This window comes from Tachyglossus aculeatus, chromosome 4 (genome assembly GCF_015852505.1).
Source record: "Tachyglossus aculeatus isolate mTacAcu1 chromosome 4, mTacAcu1.pri, whole genome shotgun sequence".
NCBI classification, from domain to species: Eukaryota; Metazoa; Chordata; class Mammalia; order Monotremata; family Tachyglossidae; genus Tachyglossus; species Tachyglossus aculeatus.
In genome coordinates this window covers 87,126,547-87,151,157 of record NC_052069.1, presented here as the reverse complement: position 1 = coordinate 87,151,157, position 24,611 = coordinate 87,126,547, and the positions used below count along the sequence as shown (strand labels likewise).

Below are 24,611 nucleotides of genomic sequence, written 5' to 3'. Positions count from 1 at the left end.
AGTAGCTGCATTCAGTCAATCAGGCCTAGTGGAGAGCAAAGAAGCAGTGTTGTTTGGTGGGAAGAGTAGAGGCCTTCCCAGATTAAGCCCCACTTTTCCTCATCTCCAACTCCCTTCTGCATCACCCTGACTTGCTCTCTTTGCTCTTCCCCTGCCTCCTAGCCCCACAGCACTTATGTATATATCTGTAATTTTATTTGTATTGATGTCTGTTTATTTGTATTGATGTCTGTCTCCCCACCTCTAAACTGTGAACTCATTGTGGGCAGGGATCATCACTGTTCTTTTTTGTGTTGTACCTTCCCAAGGGTTGAGTACAGTGCTCTTTACATGGAAAACTCTTAAAAATTTGATTGAATGAATGAATGAATGAGCCAGAAGGACCTGGGTTCTAATCCCAGCTCTGTCACTTGTCTGCTGTGTGACCTTGTGCAACTCACTTAACTTTCCTGTGCCTCAGTTATCTCATCTGTAAAATGGCAATAAGAGCATGAGACCCATGTAGGACAGGGTCTTTTTCCAACCAAATTATCTTGTATCTATCCCAGAGCCTAGAACACATAATAAGTGCTTAAAAGTCCCATAATAATAGTTATTATTATTGTTCTGCAAGTGACTCCCAAATATATTGTGGGGCCTGACAGAGTGAGTGCAATTGCCAATAGAGCCTGTCTTCCAGCCTTGTCTTCCAGCCAAGGTGAAGCTTTAGCCTTTGGGACATCGGGATCAAGTGCTCGCCAGGGGAAAATCCACCCTGTCTCATTTGAAGGGAAAGTTAAACTGGAAATAGCCCAGATGCTTTTTGAATGGCAAGATGGGGCTTCCAAAGATTCCCATGTCATTCAGTTTAAGGAGATGAGCTTTCTCCTTCATAATAATAATAGTGATGGCATTTGTTAAGTGCTTACGATGTGCAAAGCACTGTTCTAAACTCTGGGGGCATGCAAGTTGATGAGGTTGTCCCACATGGGGTTTATGATCTTAATCCCCATTTTACAGATGAGATAACTGAGGCACAGAGAAGTTCAGTGATTTGCCCAAAGTCACACAGCTGGCAAGTGGTGAATCCGGGATTAGAACCCATGACCTCTGGCTCCCAAACCTGTGCTCTTTCTACTGAGCCACAATGCTTCTATAATGTTAATATCATTAACATTATGTCATTTTGTCATAATGTTTATTTTAATGTCCTCTAGACTGTGAGCTCATTATGGGCAGAGAATGTCACTGTTTATTGTTGTATTGTACTTTCCCAAGCACTTAGCACAGTGCTCTGCACACAATAAGCACTCAATAAATATGACTGAATGAACGTTTAGTCCCTGCAGCGGATTCAAGATTAACACTGGCAGCTTTCCAGCTGTCTAGCAGAAACAACATGAGCCTAACTGTGGACCACTAGTATTTTTTCTCCCTCTTGGATATTCACACCAGCTCCACTGTGGCATAATGGATAGAGCATGAGCTTGGGAGTCAGAAAATCATGGGTTCTAAACCCCACTCTGCCACTTGTCTGCTGTGTGGCCTTGGGGGTGAGTCATTTCACTTCTCTGTGCCTCAGTCACCTCATCTGTAAAATGTGGATTGAGAGTGTGAGCCCCGTGTGGGACAGGGACCCAATTTGCTTATATCCACCCCAGGATTAATAGAATTTAGTTGTACTCTGTGGGAGTGTGGAAGCTAATCTCTTCCATCATTTTTGTGAACAGAACCACTCTCCTTTGCAGTTCACTGTGGCCAAACCTGGTGTAGGTAGCAGAACGTCTGAGCTGGCCAGAGAAAATGCATTTCAAAATAAACTATGCAATTGTCACTTAGGGGATAATGTGCTAGAATCCCAGGCAGACTTGGTTTCCTAATAGTATGGTAGATTTGTTCCAGAATATCAGGGAAGTCAGGTGTTCTGTGCAAAACACAGTTTACCGTACCACAAATATGCACAGATCAGGATCATTCTGTCATCCTGGATCCCTAAGCCCTGCACACTGCTTTCTGAGGAGGTTTCACATTTTTATCCTCGGAGATGGGTAAATTGACTTTCTGATCATCCCCGAATATCAATATGGAGTCAATTTCTTGCAGCGTAAATCTCAGTGGGGCAGACCGATGAATCTCTAGACAGAGTGATTATTTCTTCCGCTGTGAATGTTGATAAGCTGATGAAGCCAGATCAGGTTGACCCTTGCTGCAAGTGTCATACAGCAAGCTCTTCTAGGATCCAAAACCTGGAAGGACATGGGAATGGGAAGTGGGAGTCAGTTGCTCTCGATAAAGGGGAAGGGAGTGGGTTTAGGCGAAGGATCTGCTCTGGCGCACCATTCTTCTTGTTGATTTATGCCTGTGTTTTCTAGGGAAGACTTTTGGGTATTTTTGAACTCCCAGACCCTGTACTAAGGATTGGGGTAATAATAATAATGATGACATTTATTAAGCGCTTACTATGTGCAAAGCACTGTTCAGGTTACACGGTGATCAGGTTGTCCCAAGAGGGGCTCACAGTCTTAATCCCCATTTTACAGATGAGGGAACTGAGGCACAGAGAAGTTAAGTGACTTGCCTAAAGTCAAACAGCTGACAAGTGGCGGAGCCGGGGTTTGAACCCATGACCTCTGACTCCAAAGCCCGTGCTCTTTCCACTGAGCCAAGCTGCTTAGTTACAAGCTACAAGTTACAAGTGGCATAGTTCTCCTACTCCCTTCTGCGCTGTTCTTACTTGATCTTTCATTCATCCTCCCTGCCATCCCCACAGCACATATGTATATATCTGCATATCTCCGTATTTAATTAATTTATTTATTTGTTCGTATTAATGTCTGTCCTTATATTAATGTCTGTCTCCCCCTCTAGACTGTGAGCTCATTGTGGGCAGGAATGTGTCTGTTTGTTGTTAAATTGTATTCTCCCAAGTGCTTAGTACAGTGGTTTGCGCACCATAAGTGTTCAGTAAATATGATTGAATGAATGAATGAATGAAGCTAATCAGGTTGGACACAGTCCATGTCCCACGTGGGGCTCACAGTATTAATCCTATTTTACAGAAGAAGTATCTGAGGCACAGAAAATAAAGTGATTTGCCCAAGGTCATATAGCAGATAAGTGGCAGAGTAGAATTAATAATAATGATATTTGTTAAACGCTTACTATGTGCCAAGCACTGTTCTAAGTACTGGAGTAGATAGATATAAGGTAATCAGGTTGTCCCACGTGGGGCTCACAGTCTTAATCCCCATTTTACAGAAGAGGGAACTGAGGCACAGAGAAGTGAAGTGACTTGCCCAAAGTCACACAGCTGGATAAGTGGAGGAGCCGGGATTAGAACCCATGCCCTCTGATTCCCAAGCCTGTGCTGTTTCCACTAAGCCATGCTGCTTCTCTAGAAACCAGAACCTCCTGTGTAGCCCCGCATTGTGAGCAGAAGTAGCTCAGTCAGAGCACCCTGGCCAAGATTGAACACTCGGTCAACCAATCACCCCTGGCCAAGATCAAGCAATTGACAACCAATTAGTGGTATATCTTTAGTGCTTACTATTTGTAGAGCATTCTACTAAGCCCTGGGGAAAATACAGTACTGTTGTAAACACAGTCCTGACCCACAAGGAGTTTACAGTCTACAGTGGGATTAAGATATTAACATAAATTTCTTGGAAGAGATGTGAAGGTGGGGTGAGCAGGGGTCTGTCAGCTGTGAAGGGGGAGGGAGAGCCAGGTCTGAGGAAGGTTGTGGGCAAGGGGTCAATGGTGGAATTGACGAGATAGGGGTACAGAGAGTTACGTTGGTTTTAGAGGAGTGGAATGTCTGGACTGGATTGTAATAGGTGAGCAGTGAGGTTAGGTAGGAGGGAGCGAGCTGATTGAGTGCCTTTACGAAAGCAGCAGGGCCTAGTGGAAAAAACATGAGTTTAGGAGGCAGAGGATCTGAATTTTAATGCTGGCTCTGCCATTTATCTGCTGTGTGACTTGGGCAAGTCACAACTTCTCTGTGCCTCTGTTTCCTCATTTATGAAATGGAGATTCAATACCCGTTCTCCCTCCTACTTAGACTGTGAGCCCAATAAAGGACAGGGACTGTGTTCAACCTCATTATCATGTATATACCCCAGAGCTTAGCACAGTTATAATGATGATGGCGTTTGTTAAGCACTATGTGCCAAGCACTGTTCTAAGCACTGGGGTAGATACAAAGTAATCAGGTTGTCCCACGTGGGGCTCACAGTCTTAATCCCCATTTTACAGATGAGGGAACTGAAGCACAGAGAAGTTAAGTGACTTACCTAAGGTCACACAGTGGACAAGTGGCAAAGCTGGAATCAGAACCCATGACTTCTTACTCCCAAGCCCAGGCTCTTTTCAATAAGCCACGCAGTACTTGGCACATAGTAAATGCTTAATGAATACCTTTTTTAAAAAAAAAATTAGATGGGCTGTATTTGACCCATGGGCATATTTCATCAACCTGATTCAGTTTTTATTTTTATTTTTATTTTTCCTGTGGTTTAAATGAGAGGGGTTGGCATCATGGCAAAGAAATTAAGATTAGTCCTTCGTACTTTCCACCCAACTGTCACACTTCAGGGTTCTGCCTAGCATAATTTCAGGAATATTTTCTGTCTTTTGCCTTCATTTTCTGTCACCCCCAGAATGTGTGTTGATTGGCCAGGGTACTTTAAGCTTCACTGTGAAAATCTCATGGCTTTGAGTTAAAGAGCAAGATCTTTTAGCTCACAATACCTGTGTGATGGCATTAGCACCACAGATTCTCAAAGGAAAGGATTTCTGTTCAGGATACAGCAATCCTAGGGAAGGATTCAGTTTAGGAATGTTCTGTTGGTCCCAATGGACCATCCCTAGGAAAATGAGACAATTTGAAAAAGCTGGTCCTTTGGCCAAAACCCCATGCTACAGAAACCTGCCCTGTAGCCCGCTTTTTAAAAAAATGGTATTTGTTAAATGTTTACAGTGTGCCAGGCACTGTACTAATCACTGGGATAGATACAAGTTAATGAGGTTGGATACAGTCCCTGCCCCTCATGGTGCTCAGAATCTTAATCCCCATTTTACAGATGAGGTAACTGAGGCCCTGAGAAGTGAGTGACTTGTCCAAGGTCACATAGCAGTCATGTGATGGAGCCAGGGTTAGATCCCCGGTCCTTCTGAACCCCAGGCCCGTGCTCTATCCACTATGGTTCATTTCCTGTAGCCCAATCCTTTTTCTTTTTAAAAAAATAGTATTCAATAAGCACTTACTATGTGCCAGGCACTGTTCTAAGCACTGGGTAGATACAAATTAATCAGGTTGGACACAGTTCATGTCCCACATGGGGCTCAGTTATAATTACCATTTTACAGATGAGGTAACGGAGGCACAGAGAAGTGAATAATAATGATGATCACAATAATAATGGTACTTGGTATGTGTCAACCTCTGTTCTAAGTACTAAGGTAGATACAAGTTAATCAGGTTGGATATAGTCCCTGTCTCATATGGGCCTCACACTCTTAATCTCCACTTTCCAAATGTGGTAACTGAAGCCCAGAGAATTTAGGTGACTTGCCCAAGGTCACTCATCAGACATGTGGTGGAATCCCAGACTATGTTCTATCCACTAAGCCACGTTGCAGGGTCACACAACAGCCAAGTGGCAGAGCTGGGATTAGAACCCAGGACCTTCTAATTTAGGGAGGTTAGGGTGGAGGGGTGGTTGGAGGGGGAGGTGAGGATGGAGGAAAAAGGAGAAGGTTGGGGGGTAGGGAGAAGGTCAGGGAGGGTGGGGAGAAGGTTAGAAGGGAAGAGAGGGTGGAGGGAATCGGAAAAATTTGGAAGGTGGAGAGAAGGTCAGAAAGAAGGTAGATAAGGCTGGAGGGAGGGGAGGATGGAAGGAAGGAGATAAGTTGGGAGGGGAGGATGGAGGGAAGGGGAGAAGTTGGAGGCGAGGGGAGGATGGAGGGAAGGGGAGATAGGTGGTGGAGAGAAGGTCAGGAAGGGTGAGGAGAAGTTTAGGGAGAGGAGGATGGAGGGAAGGGGAGAAGTTTAGAGGGGAGGGGAGGATGGAGGGAAGGGGAGATAGGTGGTGGAGAGAAGGTCTGGAAGGGTGAGGAGAAGTTTAGGGAGAGGAGGATGGAGGGAAGGGGAGAAGTTTAGAGGGGAGGGGAGGATGAAGGGAAGGGGAGATGGTTTGCGGGGAGAGAAGAGGAGAATGGAGGGAAGTGGAGGGGCCAGGACAAGAAAGTCTCAGTGGTTCCGGGCTGGAGCTGGAGGAAGACAGGATGCTCTGCTCCGTTCTTGAGGGACTCTGCCCAGAATGATACACTAAGGGAGTGGCAAACTGCAATTCCTTAGTGGGTACAGTTTGCAATAGCCCTGTTGGCTTCTAGTTCTGGTTTGGCCCATAGCCCACTAACCTGGCAAGCCCATGCTCTTGACAATGGGCTAAACCCCTTACCCGGCTATTTGCTCCTCACAATCCTCTGGACTGTAAGCTCACTGTGCGTAGGGAACATATCTACCAACTCTGTTATATTCTACTCTCCTGAGATCTTAGTACAGTGTTCAGTACACAGTAAGTGCTTAATATATATGATTGATTGGTCCACTGATTGATTTCAGCGTGCACCCCGCCCGGAATGTGGCTAGAAGGGATGAGAATATGAGAGGCACTGCTCAAGGCTCTAGCACTGTAATCGATTCCTTGGTCTGAAGCCTCAGCACTGAGGCTCCTCCATCATTCCAGCAATCATTGGAGGTTAGTATATTAGTTCCTTGAAATTGAGTGGAAATACTGATGCTTTCCACACCTGTGGCCCTTTACCATCTGTCATGGAAATACATTTCTCCTTGTCCTTATTCAGCTGACAGAATTTTGGTTCCTATTTATCTCCAATTTACAGGTAATGTGGTAACGTGCCAGACTCCTAGTGACTCTTTGATTCCTTCCACCAGGGAGAAGAACAAAAATGGTAATAGGAAGGTTAAAATTGAAAAATTAGCCATGAAAGTGACAGAGGGGAGATACAAAGGAAGCTGGTATTTTTCCGCCAGGAGCGATATAATAGTGTGCCTTTCGTCTTGCGACTGTTTTAGCTGTAATCTAGGCCTCTTGTCAGGATTAACAGGTAAACTGTCTTTGCCCTTTTCACTGACCATGTGGGATCAACTTATCCTGGTTCTAAAATGAAGCCCTTTTTCTATCACTACTCTAAATAGACTGAGACCTAATGGATGAATGGCATAGTGGTAAAAGGGGAAAGAGAGATCTTGTGCAGTTGAGCTCCTTGTTGGCAGGGATCATGTCTACCAACTCTGTTGTATTTTACACTCCCAGGCACCCAGAAAGTGCACAAAAAATGTCATTTATTGACTGATTGAATTGGAAAATAGTCAATAGCTTTAGCTGCCTGAAAATAAAACAAGTGAACTAGATACCCTTCCGTCATTTTTTGTGGTCATCTAAAAGAGGAAAAGGTGAGATTTCCATTTTGCTTGTTTTTTTAATTGTTTTGAAGACCCTAAACTTAATTGAAATGTCATTTTCTGAAATGTCATTTCAATGGTAGGGGTTCCATAGGGGATTGCTCCATATATATTGTTGAGGAGAGCTTGGGGGAGGAGGAAGGTGTTGGGAAGACAGGTTGTGTGAAGGCTTTTAGGCTGTTAGCAGCACGGCCTAGTAGATAAAGCACAGGCCTGGGAGTTAGAAGGACCTGAGTTCTAATCCCGGCTCTGCCATTTGTCTGCTGTGAGGTCTTGGGCAACTCAATTTCTCTGTCCCTCAGTTACCTCATCTGTAAAATGGGAATTAAGACTGTGAGCCCCATATGGGACAAGGTGTCCAACCTTATTAGCTTGTATCTTCCCTGGGGCTTAAAACAGTAATTGACACATAGTAAGAGAATAACGAATCCCATCGTCATCATCATCATCATCATTATGGTAGCTTTTGCTACGGCTTTTGTGCAAAATTGAGGATAAGCCTTATCTGCAGTGTGTTATCCAAATGAAATATTGGGCTCTTGTAGACTCTGCCCCCTGCCATTTTTAGGCAGTAGACCCCAGAGTGTACCATCCACGCTCTATTGAGATTTTCATTTTGAAGAATTGGTTTATTTATATTAATGTTTGTCTCTTCCTCCTGATTGCAAGTACCTTATGGACAGGGAATATGTCTATTTTGTATTGTACTCTCCTAAGTACTTAGTAAGTGCTCTGCACACAGTAAGCATTTAATAAATACAGTTAATTGACTGATAGACTATGGAATTCTGCTTGTTTCAGCTCAACACAAACACAGCCACTGGTTCAGGTACAAGATTTTTCCCATTCCTGGGACTTCAGGTAGATGTTTGAATCAATAATACATTAGAAACTGCTAAAATTTGTTAGCACACATTCCCCCAAAATGCCTGCAATAACCAGGGAAATTTCACAGTAATTTTCCAGGTTTGGGGGAGGTATGACGATCTGAGTTCAAAAGTTTCACCCATTTTGCTTGAGGTTAATGGAAAAAACTGATTTTATTTAAATGGATTTGCTCTTCCATGTCAGTGTTACATATGTATTTTTTGCATTTTAAGACACTTAATTTTTAATAGGAAAATGCAGTAAATAATTAATTCACTGCTATTTATTTTTACTGCTTCTGCTACTACTACTACTGCTAATAATAATAATAATAGTATTTGTTAAGTGCTTACTATGTGCCAAACACTGTATTAAGCACTGGAATAGATACAAGATAACTAGGTTCCAGATGGGACTCGTAGTTTTAGTAGGAGGGAGAACAGATTTGAATCCCCATTCTGCAGATAAGGAAACTGAGGCACAGAGAAGGTAAGTGATTTTCCAAGATCACGCATCAGACAATTGGCAGAGATGGAATTAGAACCCATGCTGCTTCCCTATTTGATCTAAAAAAGCACAAAATCAGCAGTTTATGTCCAGGCCTGGGGTTAAGGTAGAAAGAATTTAGGCCAATACTGAAAGGACCTCGATAGCCTGGAGTTTATTTTAAAAGCATTTTCCAAGTAATATTGAAAATAATGTTATTGCAGCTATTAAGCCTTCAGCAAAAACCCAATTCCTTAGTTGGTGGGATGAGGCAAACTGGCCAAGCATTTGTTAATACTTTCAGCTTTTACAGCTTTTAAGAACAGCACGTTTCACATCGATTCCAGAAAAAGATTGGGCATCTAGGATTTATCTTCGGTTATACTTACACCGAGTCAAGGCAACTGGCCCAATTTATTAAATCATTGTTAAATGTTACATAACGTGGTGGTTTTCTGAATGACTTCTGGAAAGGTTAGAAACACGTTTCTCAAAGCGTTAAGCAACGGTCCTGCTTCCTGGTGTGAGGAAAGATGGTTCAGCGTAATTCTTCTGTTGTCGTGTTTAAGAAAACAGATTATAGGACAATTGCACCATGTTTTCAAAGTGTTTTTATCTGAAGAATAGTGATGTGTTTGGTGATGGACAAGTAACGAGGACTGAAAGCTGAGAAGCCTGGGAATTTTTCATGTTCTGTAGGAGCTTTTGTAAGAAATGGGAATGAGAACAAGCTAACTTTTGGGGAGTCTTGGGAGTGGCTGCATTAACCATTTGGTATGTCGGACTCATAATTGCCTTGAGTTCCAAGAGTGCTGTTCCAAAACATTGTCCCTTCTTTTATGTGATGTCAGTGTGGGTTGTGTAGCAACCTCTCCAAACAAATGTGAGAAAAGATAAATATGTGCTTCATTGATCCCAGGAGAAGCGTTCCAAGATGTTTTTGTGTTTGTGAATAATTCCTGTCATTCTCTTAAACCCATGATTTTTTCATTCCCGTTCCAACTCCTCTACCAATTTGTTTTTATGGGACTTGTTAAGCACCTACTATGTGCCAAGCACTATTCTAAGCTCTGGGGAGATACAAATTAATCAGATTGGACACAGTTCCTGTCCCACATGGGGCTCACAGTCTGAGTAGGTGGGAGTAGGGTTTCATCTTCATTTTATAGATGACAGGAAACTGAGCCAAAGAGAAGTTAAGTGACTTGCCCGAGGTCACACAGCAAACACATGGCAGAGCCAGGGGTAGAATCCACGTCCTCCGACACCCAGGCCCATGCTCTTTCCCCTAGGCCATGCTGCTTCTTATGAGCAATGTCTTTGAAACCTTCTTCTTCCACTTCTTCTCCTCCCTTCTGTGTCACCCTGACTTGTTCCCTCTAATAATCCTCCTTCCCAGCCCCACAGCACTTATGTCCATAGCTGTCATTTATTTGTTTATAATAATGTCTGTTTCCTTCGCTAGACTGTAAGCTCGTTGAGGATGGGGAATATGTCTATTGTATTGTTATATTTTACACTCCCAAGTGCTTAGTACTATGCTCTGCACACAATAAATGCTTAAGGCCTAGTGGGTAGAACAAGGGCCTGGAGCCAGATGGAGCTGGGTTCTAATACTGGCTCTGCCACTTGTCGCGCAGCAGACCCTGGAAAAAGTCACTTCACGTCTCTGTGCCTCAGTTACCTCATCTGTAAAATGGGGATTAAGACTGTGAGCCCCATTTGGGCTCTGTCTAATCTGATTCGCTTGTATCCATCCCAGCGCTTAGTACAGTGCTTGGAATGACGTAAGCACTTAACGAATACCACAATTATTATTATTGTTATTAAATAAGATTGACCAGGCGAGTGACTGACTACTTTTTCTTTTATGGTCAATTGCACCAAAGCTGACCACCTCTCCTGCATATGTTCTCGTGTGTACCCAAGCAACCCAACAATAGGAAACCAGAGGTGAAACTCTCATCACTTTTATTTCTAGGTATTACAGCCGAAGTCCTAGTTGTGACATCTTTCGCCGAACTGCAAAGGAGAGCATCTGAGGCGAAGGGGAAGATCGTTGCGTACAACCAGCCGTACATTAGCTACTCGGAGAGCGTGCAGTACAGAAGCCGCGGTGCCGTGGAAGCTGCCAAAGTTGGAGCTGTGGCCTCCCTCATCAGATCGATCGCCTCCTCTTCCATCTATAGGTGAGGCTGCTGCAATGCCCTGTGATCTCTCAAATTAACTGTTCTAATTTACCTCAGTTTCTCCTCACAACATCCCGAGAAGCAGTGTGGCTTAGTGGAAAGAACATGGGCTTGGGAGTTAGAGGACGTGGGTTCTAGTCCTGGCTCTGCCACTTGTCTGCTGTGTGACCTTAAGCAAGTCACTTCACTTCTCTGGGCCTCAGTTCCTTCATCTATAAAATGGGGATGAAGACTGTGAGCTCTTCATGGAACACAGTCATCTAGACTGTGAGCCTGTTGTGGGCAGGAACTGAGTCTATCTGTTGCTGAATTGTACTACCCAAGCCCTTAGTACAGTGCTCTGCACATAGTAAGAGCTCAATAAATGTGATTGAATGAATGAATGAATGACAGCCTGATGACCTTGTATCTACCCCAGTGCTTAGAACAGTGCTTGGCATGTAGTAAGTGCTTAACAAATACCATCATCATTATTTTTTATTGTTATTGTTATTATTGTTATTATTATTATTATTATTATTATTATTAACATCTCCATTTTGCTGGTGAGATAACTGGGGCAAAGAGAGGGTAAGTGACTTGCCCAAGACCAGCCTGACATAGTGAAAAGGACACGAGTCTTGGAGTCAGAGATTCTAGGTTCTAATCCCCACTCTGCCACTTGTCTGTTGTGTGACCTTTGGGCAAATCACTTAATTTCTCTGTGCCTCAGTTTCCTCAACCATAAGGGGACTCAACCGTAAGGGGACTCAATCTTACTCCCTCCTTCTTAGACTGTGAGCCCCATGTAGGACAGGACCCGTGTCCAACTTGAGTATCTTGCATCTACTCCAGCGCTTAATACAGTGTATGGCACATAGTAAACTCTTAATAAGTACAATAATAATGATAGTAGTAATAATAATAATAGTAATAATAATGCCATCCAGCAGGCAAAGGTGCCTATTCTTCATTTTGGATTTGAGGGCGAAAAGGGTGAGAGATTTTAAATGGGAAGTGACAGGTTTCAAGAACAGGCTGGGAAGCCACCCTTAGGGGTTTTCAGTCTCGATTGGATTCTTTTCGGGTTTGGTCAGAAATGAAGGATGTGTGAGGCTGGGCCTATTCATTCAATTGTATTTATTGAGAGCTTACTGTGTGCTGAGCACTGTACTAAGCACTAATGGAGTCGGTACTTGGGGCAGCAGACTAGGGGCAGGGTTGGGGCTAAAATTCAGATCTCTTTTCTTCCGGAACCGTGCTGTTTCCAATAGACTACATGGCCCCCCCAGATTTCAATCAGTCAGTCAAAAATACCGGTACCTACTGGGCGCAGAGCACTGTACTCAATGCTTGGGAGTCCACAGTAGAATTAGTACATATAATCCCTGCCCTCAAGGAGTTTACCAATCTAGCGCAGGGGAACAGGTAATAAAATACAGTATGTCACTTGCCAGGGAACCAAGAGCAGAACAGTTGGTCTGAAGGAAGGAAAAAAAATCTACCAAATCTAATGGTCCCCCAGAAATTTATCCAAATGTGTTTGTAGTTTTAGATTGCCTTCCTCAGGTCTCTAAACCTCATGAATGCTTTCTTTTATAAGCACTTCAGACATCTGTAATGCTCCCATCTATTACTTGTAATGGAATATTTATTCACATTGGAGGGAGGACTGAATTTACACCTGGGTTTCATTTAGATTTCTGCATAGTTTTAGAAGAGCTTGACTATTTCAATCCTCACTGTAAGCTCTTTGAGGGCAGGGAACATGTTTACCAACTCTGAATATAATGTACTCTCCCAAGTACTTAGTACAGTGCTCTGCACACAGTGAGCGCTCAATATATATGATTGATTGATTGATCTTCAGAACCCTGATTATTGTAATCAATCAGATAAAAGTTCAAATTTTCTCTTAGAAATCCTGAAGAAAGGCTTAGGGGCAGTAGTATCCTGAAATTCTTCCTTGAGGGCAATATATTTGCCAGCTATTTCAGAAACTTACAGTCTCTTCTGCCCTACAGAGTTTCACTGGTCTTGAGTCCCTTCTAGGGAGCGATTCTATGGGAAAAATGTTGAAGAAAGCAGCCTTTAGCTTTCAGAAGAATTGTAGTTTTATTGTCAAGGAGGAAGACTGTGAGCCTCATGGGGAACAGAATAGTGTCTGATCTGATCGCATCATATCTACCCCAGCTCTTAACAAATATCATAGTGATTATTGTTGATCCCCTGTCGCTTGGAGACAGCAAACAGCAGACACCATCGGATTCCTATGAGCAATAGTTTACTGACTTTACTGAGTCCCACTCTCTCCAGTCTATGTCAGGATGCCACCTTATTCTCGCTCCACACAGAGACGTTCCAAGGTGACCAAGGCTGCTCAGATAATGTTGGTATTTGTTAAGCACTTACTATGTGCCAAGCACTGTTCTAAGCACTGGATACCTTTGTACGATACCCTCTCATACCCTTTCAACCTTTTCTGAACCCACCGGTCCTCACCAGCCCTGTCACTGTCATCTCAATTCCTTCTCTCACATCCTTCCTCTGGACATGGTTCGTATGTTGGGCCATGTTCTGTGTCCAGCTGGGGTCGTAACATGTCGATAGATCTACTGGCTACCTATGTCCTAGTTCTCATAAATTTGGCTTAGTAGATGGAACACGTGTCTGGGAGTCAAAAGGACCTGGGTCCTAATCCCGGCTCTGCCACTTGTCTATATTGTGTGACCTTGGGCGACTCACTTAACTTCTCTGGGCCTCAGTTACCTTATCTGTAAAATGGGCATTAAGACTGTGAGCCCCATGTGGGAAATGGATTGTATCTAACCTGATTAGCTTGTATCTACCCCAGTGCGTGGTGCAGTGCCAGGCACATAGTGAGCACTGAACAAATACCATAAAAAAACCCCAAACTGCTCCTCATAAGACACCTTTATATTTCCACTTTATTTCCTCTCTACTCCTCCACACATACTATTAATTTCCTATTGAAGCCTCACTCCCTTATTTTGTTTTGCTGCCATAAATCTGTCAATCCCTCTTCTCCCTATCTTCCATCCTCATTGTTAATCCTTTCGTTTCTCTTAACCTTCTTTACTCCCTTACCAACAATTATTAGTTAGACTCTGGGAAGACATGCTCACCATTCAAATCTACCAGACAGGCCTTTCCTCCAGGTCTGTTCTCCAATTAGTGCCTCAGCACTTAGTCATTCACAGCCACCTGAAGTAGTTTTGTGTATATCGACGAACATACTCTGATATTTAAGCACCTTGACTCCTCTCTGTCATTCAACCCACATATTTAATCCATCACTAAATCCTGTTGCTCCCACTTGCATAACATAGCTAAAATCCTCCCCTTCCTCTCCACAGGCACATAATAAGCACTTAACAAATGCCGTTATTTTTATTATCCAAACTGCTACCATGTTCATACAATCACTCATCCTATCCTGCCTGGATTACTGCATCAGTCTCCTCGCTGACCTCTCAGCCTCCTGTCTCTCCCTACTCAAGTCCATACTTCATTCTGCTGCCTGGAACATTTTTCTACAAAAATGCTCAGGACATGTCACCCCACTTCTCAAAAAATGCCAGTAGTTGCCCATCCACCTCTGCATTAAATAAAACCTCCAAACCATTAACTTTAAAGCACTCCACCACCTTGTCCCCTCCTACCTCATTTCACTTCTCTCCTTCTATAACCTAGCCCACACACTTTGTTCTTTTAGGGCTAACATTCTCATTGTGCCACCATCTCGACTGTCTCGCCACCAACCCCTAATCCACATCCTGCCTCTGGCCTAGAATGCCCTCCCTCTTCAAATCTGCCAGGCAATTGCTTTCTCCCTTTTAAAACCTTATTTAAGGCACATCTCCTCAATAGGTCTTCCCTAAATCCCACCTTTCCTCATTCCCATTCCCTTCTGCATTGCCGTGACTTGCTCCTTTTCTTCTTCCCCCCTCCCAGCTCTGCAGCACTTACGCACATATCTGTCATTTTATTTATCTGTGTTGATGTCTCTGTCCCCCACTTTAGGCTGTGAGCTCATTGTGGGCAGGGATTGTCATTATTTATTGTTGTATTTTTCTTTCCCAAGTGCTTAGTACAGTGCTCTGCACAAAGTACCTGCTCAATAAATATGATTGAATGCATGAATTCACCTATTCGTATGTGGCTGTTCTCTTCTTGAGGGCAGAGACTGTGCTTTTACTTCTGTTATATTCTCTTCAACACTTAACACAGTGTTGAATGCATAGGTGCTCAATAAATGCTATTGTCTTATTGAAAAACTCAAAGCCAAAAAACACCTAGAGTTGCAGGGTTAAGTTTCCTGCCTGTGTTTAAAATTCAAGAAGTTCTGTTTCAACTTGAGGTAAGCTTGAAGAAAGAAGATTTTTTTAATAATGTAAATTAGACCACATTGAATCTCGAGCCTAGTTTAATGACAGAACAAGCAATCAATCAATAGTACTAATACTTATGGTGAATGTTAAGGGTTTACTATGTTTAGTCACTGTAAGTTATAAGCAAGGGCAGGCACAGTCACTGCTACACATAGGGCTCAGAGTCTAATAGTACAGTACTCTGCACACATTAAGTGCTCAATAAATATGACTGAATTAATTCATTCATTCAATCTTAATGGAGAAGCAGAGTGGCTCAGTGGAAAGAGCACAGGCTTTGGTGTCAGAGGCCATAAGTTTAAATCCCGGCTCCGCCACTTGTCAGCTGTGTGACTTTGGGCAAGTCACTTAACTTCTCTGCACCTCAGTTACCTCGTCTGTAAAATGAGGATTAGGACTGTGAGCCCCCCATGGGACAACCTGATCACCTTGTAACCTCCCCAGCACTTAGAACAGTACTTTGCACATAGTAAGCGCTTAATAAATGCTATCATTATTATTATTATTATTATTGAGCACTTACTGTGTGCAGAGCACTGTACTAAGTGCTTGGGAAGTACGAGTCAGCAACATATGATCAGGTGATCCAGTTGTCCTATGTGGGGCTCACAGTCTTAATCCCCATTTTACAGATGAGGTAACTGAGGCTCAGAGAAGTGAAGTGACTTGCCCAAGGTCATACAGCAGACATAGGGAGGAAGAACAGATATAGAGAAGCAGCGTGGCTCAGTGGAAAGAGCCCGGGATTTGGAGTCAGAGGTCATGGGTTCGAATCCCAGCTCCACCACATGTCTGCTGTGTGACCTTGGGCAAGTCACTTAACTTCTCTGAGCCTCAGTTACCTCATCTGTAAAATGAGGATTAAGACTGTGAGCCCCACGTGGGACAACCTGATCCCATTGTATCCCCCCAGCGCTTAGAACAGTGCTTTGCACATAGTAAGCGCTTAACAAATGCCATCATTATTATTATTATTATTATGTGGCGGAGCTGGGATTCGAACCCATGACCTAATTAGGTAGGAGAACAGGCATTTAACCCCATTGTTTACAGATGAGGAAACAGAAGCACAGAGAAGTGAAGTCACTTGCCCAAGGTCAGCAACAGGCAAGTGATAGAGCCAGAATTAGATCTGGGGTCCTTTGACTCCCAGTACCGGTGATATTTCTCTTGCACCATGGTGATCTTCAAGTGCTTGGTAGAATACAATGGAGCTATTAGATCTGACCCCTGAGTCAAGGAGCTTCCAGCTAGTAGGGAGGTAATATAATAATAATAATGATGGCATTTATTAAGCGCTTACTATGTGCAAAGCACTGTTCTAAGCGCTGGGAAGGTTACAAGGTGATCAGGTTGTCCCACGGGGGGCTCACAGTCTTCACCCCCATTTTACAGATGAGCTAACTGAGGCGCAGAGAAGTGAAGTGAGTGGCCCAAAGTCACACAGCTGACAAGTGGGGGAGTCGGAATTTGAACCCATGACCTCTGACTCCAAAGCCCGGGCTCTTTCCACTGAGCCACGTACACTTTGGGCACCCAACTATTGGTGAATGAAGAATCTGAGAGTCCCTCCAGGAGGACATAGGCTCCAATCCCAGCTCCGCCACACGTCACTAACTTCTCTGGGCCTCACTTACCTCATCTGTAAAATGGGGATCAAGAGTGTGAGCCACATGTGGAGCAGGGACGGTGTCCAACCTGCTTAACTTGTATCTACCCAGTGCTTAGAACAGTGCTTGGCACATAGTAAGTGCTTAATAAGTGACATTATTATTATTATTGTTATTATTATTATCATGTCTGCTCCACTGCTGTTCATGTTGGGGTCATTCATTCAATCGTATTTATTGAGCACTTAATGTGTGCAGAGCACTGTACTAAGCGCTTGGGAAGTACAAGTTGGCAACGTACAGAGACGGTCCCTACCCAACAGCAGGCTCACAGTCTAGAAGACTATAGGGACACAGCTCTTTGACCTTAAGCCACATTCTCTTCCCGACAAAATGAAATGATTGTGAGAGATAGAGTCTCTAGAAGCCCATTTGGATAAGAAATGCCTGAAAATGTGAGAAAAAATAACGTGACATTTTATTCTCCCAGAAATGAGTTTTTTTCAAACTCTTATTTCAAACAAACAAGAGTTTGCACAGCACAGTGCTAAGCAATTGGGAGAGTACATTATAACAGAGTTAGTAGGCATGTTCCCTAACCACAACAATCTTACAAACTAGAGGGGGAGACAGACAGTAATATAATTTTCGAGGAAGGAAGAAGGGTCATTTTCTCAGGCTTTCCATGAGAAACCATGAGAAGCAGCATGGCAGAGTGGATAAAGCATGGGCTCGGGAGTCAGAAGGTCATGGGTTCTAATCCTGGCTCTACCCCTTGTCAGCTGTGTGAACTTGAGCAGGTCACTTGACTTCTCTGTGCCTCAGTTACCTCATCTAGAAAGTGGGGATTGAGACTGTGAGCTTCACGTGGGACAGGGACTGTGTCCAACCCCATTTGATTGCATCTACCCCAGTGCTTAGTACAGTGCCTGCTACATAATAAACGCTTAACAAATACCATAATTATTATTATTATGTGGGTGAATCCATGAAACCAGTGCTTCAGGGCTAAAATCAAAGTACTCAGTAGGGATTCTCTAAGGTGGCCAGTGAAATATTAGTGATTAAGCCATATCTTCCCCCATTCCCTCCAAAGGCCAAATGAATTAATCATTTTTACTTCTAGAGTATCAGTTATGATAGTGAAGGTATGATTGAAGACTGTGAGCCCACTGTTGGGTAGGGACTGTCTCTATATGTTGCCAACTTGTACTTCCCAAGCTCTTAGTACAGTGCTCTGCACACAGTAAGCGCTCAATAAATACGATTGACTGATTGATTGTTTGATTGATTGAATAAAAGAATCAATGAAATGTTCAAGGAGTCAGATATGGTGCCAGTGTGCTTTCACAGTGGCAGAGAAATTAGTCAACACTACAGCCGTGTGGCCCTTTAGTTTGGTCTGGAGCCCCATCCCACACTGCCATCGCACTGTTATTTTCCCGAAGAGCATGCTGGCCTTCTTGATTCTATTTCCTTGTCTATTATAGTGTGATTAATTGGTGTGCTGCCTAGGTAATGTAATTCTGTGACTGTGTTTACCTCTGTGTTGCCAGTGTACATTTTTGGTTGTGTGTATGGCTTTCCTAGTGCAAGTTGATTAATTATCTTGACTTTCTTTGACCATTGCTCTCCCCCAACCTTCAAAGCCTTATTGAAGGCACACCTCCTCCAAGAGGCCTTCCCTGACTAAGCTCTCCTTTCCTCTTCTTCCACTCCCTTCTGCATTGCCCTGACTTGCGCCTTCTATTCATCCCCCCTCCCTGCCACACAGCACTTATGTAATTTATTTATTTACATTAATGTCTGTTTCCCCCTCTAGGCTGTAAGCTTGTTGTGAGCAGGGAACATCAATCAATCAATCAATCAATCATATTTATTGAGTGCTTACTGTGTGCAGAGCACTGTACTAAGCGCTTGGGAAGTACAAATTGGCAACATATAGAGACGGTCCCTAGCCAACAGTGGGCTCACAGTCTAGAAGAGAACAAAACCAAACATATTAACAAAATAAAATAAATAGAATAGATATGTACAAGTAAGATAAATAAATAGAGTAATAAATATGTACAAACATATATAAATATATACACAGGTGCTGTGGGGAAGGGAAGGAGGTAAGGTGGGGGGAGATGGAGAGGGGGAGGAGGGGGAGAGGAAGGAGGGGGCTCAGTCTGGGAAGGCCTCCTGGAGGAGGTGAGCTCTCAGTAGGGCCTTGAAGGGAGGAAGAGAGCTAGTTTGGCTGATGCCTATTTATTGTTATTTGGTACTCTCCCAAGGGCTTAGTATATGTGGCTCAGTGGAAAAGAGCACGGGCTTGGGAGTCAGAGGTCATGGGTTCGAATCCCAGCTCTGCCAATTGTCAGCTGTGTGACTTTGGGCAAGTCACTTTACTTCTCTGGGCCTCTGTTATCTCATCTGTAAAATGGGGATTTAGACTGTGAGCCCCATGTGGGACAACCTGATCACCTTATATGCTCTCCAGCGCTTAGTACAGTGCTTTGCACATAGTAAGCAGTTAACAAATGCCGTTATTATTATTATTATTATTATTACGGTACTTTCCACACAGTAAGTGCTCAATAAATACAATTGAATGAATGAATGTATGAATGAGTCTGGCTTATTAAGTGAAGTGGTTTACAGTCTTTTTTTATGATATTTGTTAAGTGCTTACTATATGTCAAACACTGTTCTAAGCTCTGGGGTAAATATAGGTTAATTAGTTTGCACACAATCCCTGTCCCGCATGGTACTCCAGTCTAAGTAGGTAGGAGAACAGGAATTTAATCCCCATTTTGCAGTTGAGGGAACCTAGGCACAGAGAAGTTAAGTGACTTGTCCAAGGTCACAAAGCAAGCAGTTGGCAGAGCTGTTATTAGAACCCAAGTCCTCTGATTCCCAGGCCCATGCTCTGTCCTCTAGGCCATGTTGCTTCTGCAGGTCTTTTTGGATGTGTGCTTCTCAGGAGCAGTAACCCACATACAGTGATAATTTAACCCACATACAGTGATAATTGAACGGCCGTCTCTAAGACTTGGGATGACAGTTGAAGTCTGTTGTGTTGCAAGTTGCCCAGAGAAGTGCAGAAGTATATTCTAATACGTGCATCCAGATCTCTTGTTTAATCTTGCATCATGCCCATGTAGGATAAATTGATCAGAACCTGATAAAAATGAAACCCAACTTTACCCTATTGGCAATGAAGAGTGGATCGAACAGGGCTCCCCTGGCCCTTTCTGGGAAACCATGCTTTTTCATAGTATTTTTTAAGCACTTACTCTGTATTTATTTATTTATTTTACTTGTACATATCTATTCTATTTATTTTATTTTGTTAGTATGTTTGGTTTTGTTCTCTGTCTCCCCCTTTTAGACTGTGAGCCCACTGTTGGGTAGGGACTGTCTCTGTATGTTGCCAACTTGTACTTCCCAAGCGCTTAGTACAGTGCTCTGCATACAGTAAGTGCTCAATAAGTACGATTGATGATGATGATGATGATGATGAAGTGCTATTCTAAGTACTGAGGAAGATACAAGTTTATCTGGGGCTGTCCCACATGTAGTACACAGTCAAGGCAGGGGAGAATTCCATCCTCATTTTACAGATGAGAGGTAATTGAGACACAGAGAAGTTAAGTTATCTGCCCAAGGTAACACAGCAAGCAATTGGCAGAGCTGGGATAGGAGTCCAGGTCTTCTGATTCCCAGGCCATGCTGCTTCTCTATTCATGCTGTCTTGAATAGTCTCAGAATCAGATTAACTTTTTAGGGCACCCAATTTTGCTAAATCATTTCCAGAATCCAGCTCCACTGTTGGTATCAAATGCTTTCAGAACGACCATAAAAGCTTAATAATTCATAATTCATAATTATGCAATTCTCCGGCACTCTGGGTGACCTATACCAACAGTGACTTGACACACAGCTCTGACTTTTCAGCCCTAACCCGAAATTAACTAAACCTTTAAACTAATCAGCACTTCTCATTCCCCAATATGCTGGATATAAAAGCTTAGAGTAAAGCTTTGAATCTACACATGCTATATTTGATCTGATACCATTAGAGACAATGACATACAATCAATCAATCAATGTATTTATTGAGCGCTTACTGTGTGCAGAGCACTGTACTAAACACCTGGGAATTACAAGTTGGCAACATATAGAGACGGTCCCTACCCAACAGTGGGCTCACAGTCTAGAAGTCCACATACAGTGGAACACAAACAGATTCTAAACTCCACCAAACATTGACCCAAACTAAATTTTATTTTTCAAAGAAAGGGACATTTTAGCGGCATTGTAATGGGTGCTAAACCTTCTGAGAAAAAATAGACCTTCATTAGCTTGATTCAATTAATACCCTATCGGTCAAACAGAAAGTTCTTACCGTCAACTTTAAAGCACTCAATAATGATAATAATAATAATGGTGGCATTTATTAAGCACTTACTATGGGCAAAGCACTGTTCTAAGCACTGGGGAGATTACAAAGTGATCAGGTTGTCCCATGGGGGCTCACAGTCCTAATCCTCATTTTACAGATGAGGTAACTGAGGCACAGAGAAGTTAAGTGGCTTGCCCAAACTCAATCACCTCGCCCCATCCTATCTCAGATTGCTGCTCTCCTACAACAACCTTGCCCATGCACTTCACTTCTCTAATGCCAGCCTACTCACTGTAACTCTATCCTGGTCATCCCGTCACCAACCTCTCACCCACATCCTTCCTCTGGCCTGGCAAGCAGTCCCTCTTCATATCCAACATATAAACACTCTCCCCACCATCAAAGCCTTATTGAAGTTACATCTCCAAGAGGCATTCCTGATTAAGCACTCATTTCTTCCTCTCCCACTCCTTTTTGCATCTCTCTTGCTCTTTTTCTATTTGCATTTGTTAAGCGCTTACTATGTGCCAAGCACTGTATAATAATAATAATAATGATGATGATGTTTGTTACGTGCTTTCTATGTGCAAAGCACTGTTCTAAGTGCTGAGAAAAAGCGCTGCTCCCAACTCCAGAACTCAGAACTCTTTACTAAGCACTTGGGAGAGTACGATCTAACAGAGTCGGTAAAAGTGTTCCCTGCCTACAATGAGCTTACAGTCTAAAGGGGGAGACAGACATTAATATAAATAAATTGTGGATATGTACCTTCATGCTATGGGGTCAAGGGAGAGGTGAGTAAGTGTAAGTGCAAGGGTGACGCAGAAGGGAGTGGGAAAAGAGGAAATGAGGGCTTAGTTGGGGAAGGCCTCTTGGAAGAGATGTGCTTTGGATACAACCTTGGAGATGGGGAGAGTGATCATCTGAAGAAGGAAGGTGAGTCAGGCCAGATCAGGTTGTCCCATGTGGGGCTCACAATCTTCATCCCCATTTTACAGATGAGGTAACTGAGGCACAGAGAAGTTAAGTGACTTGTCCAAAGTCACACAGCCAACAAGTGGCAGAGCCGGGATTAGAGCCCATGACCTCTGACTCCCAAGCTCATGCTCTTTCCACTGAGCCATGCTGCTTCTCTAAGCTCTGAGGTAGATACAACGTATTAGGTTGGACACAGTCCCTGTCCCACGTGGGGCTCACAGTTTTAATCCTCATTTTACAGATGAGGTAACTGAGGCCCAGAGAAGTGAAGTGACTTGCCCAAGGTCACACTTGGATTTGCACCCTTTATTCACCCCTCCCTCAGCTTCATAGCACTTATATACATATTCATACTTTATTTAATGTCTGTCTCCTCCATTCAACTGTAAGCTCACTGTGGGCAGGTAATGTTTCTACCAAATCTGTTCTATTGTTATATTGTACTCTCCCAAGCGCTTAGTAGATTGCTCTGCAAACACCAAGTGCTCAGTAAACATGATTGATTGATTGATAGATAGATTTGTTGCACGTTCTCATTATCTGTGCGAGCTTGGGAGCAAAACTTCGGTCAGAACATTTAAAGTCGATCATGACGGACCTCTTCCATTCGAGTTTTGTTGTGATTTCTAATATTCAAATGAGTCTAGCCACCACTGTTGATTACGCATCATAAACATGTAGCTATTACTGGTAGTAGATAAAAAATATTTAGTTCTCAGTTTGTCCAGTTTTTCAGGTCTCTCTGCTGCCTGTGCTGGGATTTGGTCTAGGTGCATTTTGAGCTAAGAGAATACACGGAAAGGGAATTATATACAACATCTGTGGATGCTATATGCTGCTTTTTAACCCCTTCTGGGGAGGGGCTGAGCTTGCTGCTCAGACCTGCAGAATTCTGGCAGTGTTGTCATTAACAACCCCGAATGGGTAGCTTGCATCTAAGAGGTCTGAAGAGCTACCTGGTAATATCTGTGGTAATTCATCACTATGAAGTGTGTGCAGATAATGGAAAAGCACAGTTCATTTATAACTGCCTTTCCTTTCCTCAAGTTGGAAAAAATGACAGTTCTGCTCCAACCTCATCCATAATTTTCCACAGAGCTATTTATCCAGGCAGTTGGGGGTAATGGGCCTCGGACTGTGATTTTCCCTGTCTTGAGAAGACCTCCTCTAGGTGAACAGATGGATGTCTTATCTTCTGCATTCATTCATTCAATCGTATTTATTGAGTGCTTACTGTGTGCAGAGCACAGTACTAAGTGCTTGGGAAGTCCAGAAGGTGATGGGCCACGAGAGATATCTGGGATGAGATAAGGAATGCTTTCCAAATGTCTGGATGTAGGCAATGTGCTTGTTGGGTAAACCCTGGTGGTTAGATATCTCTAGGGATCATTCATTCATTCATTCATTCAGTCAGTCAGTCAGTCATATTTATTGAGTGCTTACTGTGTGCAGAGCACTGTACCAAGTGCTTGGAAAGTACAATTTGGCAACAAATAGAGATGATCCCTATCCAGCAACAGGCTCACAGTCTAGAAGGGGGAAGACAGACAACAAAACAAGTTGACAGGCATCAGTAGCATCAATATAAATAAATAGAATTATAGATATATGCACATCATTAATAAAATAAATAGAATTAAAGAATACCTGCTTCTAGACCCAAAATTTGGTTCCTCACCAGTATTTATCAAACCCCTCCTGCATGTAGAGCACCATACTAGCCTCTGGGAGCCTACAATAAAAGCAGAAGATACGGTTCCTGCCTCATGACCTAGTGGATAGATCACAGGCCTGGGAGCCAGGAGGATCTGGGTTCTAATTCTGGTTCCACCACTGGCCCGTTTTGTGACCATGGGCAAGTCATTTCACTTCTCTGGGCCTCATTTACCTCATCTATAAAATAGGGATTAAGACTGTGAGCCCCATATGGGACAGGGACTATGTCCAACCCGATTCTCTTGTATCTATCCCAGAGCTTAGTACAGTGCCTGGTACTTAATGAGCATTTATCATCATTATAGTAGAATGGAGGAGCTTAGGTTCGAATGGGCCTCACTCCCGGTAGTTCATGAGGAACTGCCCAGGCCTGCAAGTCTCCCTCACAAGTAAGCCCAAACCCAATTCCGGTCCAGCTTGAGGCCTAGTTGTCATAATCAGAGCCAAGGTCACAACCCAGGGTTGACTGTTCCACAGACATCTCAAGGCCTCTACTGGGGCCAATGTTCCACCGTC

The 24,611-nt window shown here is 43.3% G+C and overlaps 1 protein-coding gene across 2 annotated transcripts in view; it reads left to right on the top strand.

Moving 5' to 3' along the window:
- CPQ (carboxypeptidase Q) overlaps positions 1–24,611 on the top strand; it is a 389,493-nt gene that overhangs the window by 61,167 nt on the left and 303,715 nt on the right. For both annotated transcript variants that reach the window (XM_038745090.1, XM_038745091.1), the window contains one exon: positions 10,803–11,010. In XM_038745090.1, coding sequence (XP_038601018.1) covers positions 10,803–11,010 — 208 coding nt within the window. The remainder of the gene's footprint in view (positions 1–10,802; positions 11,011–24,611) is intronic.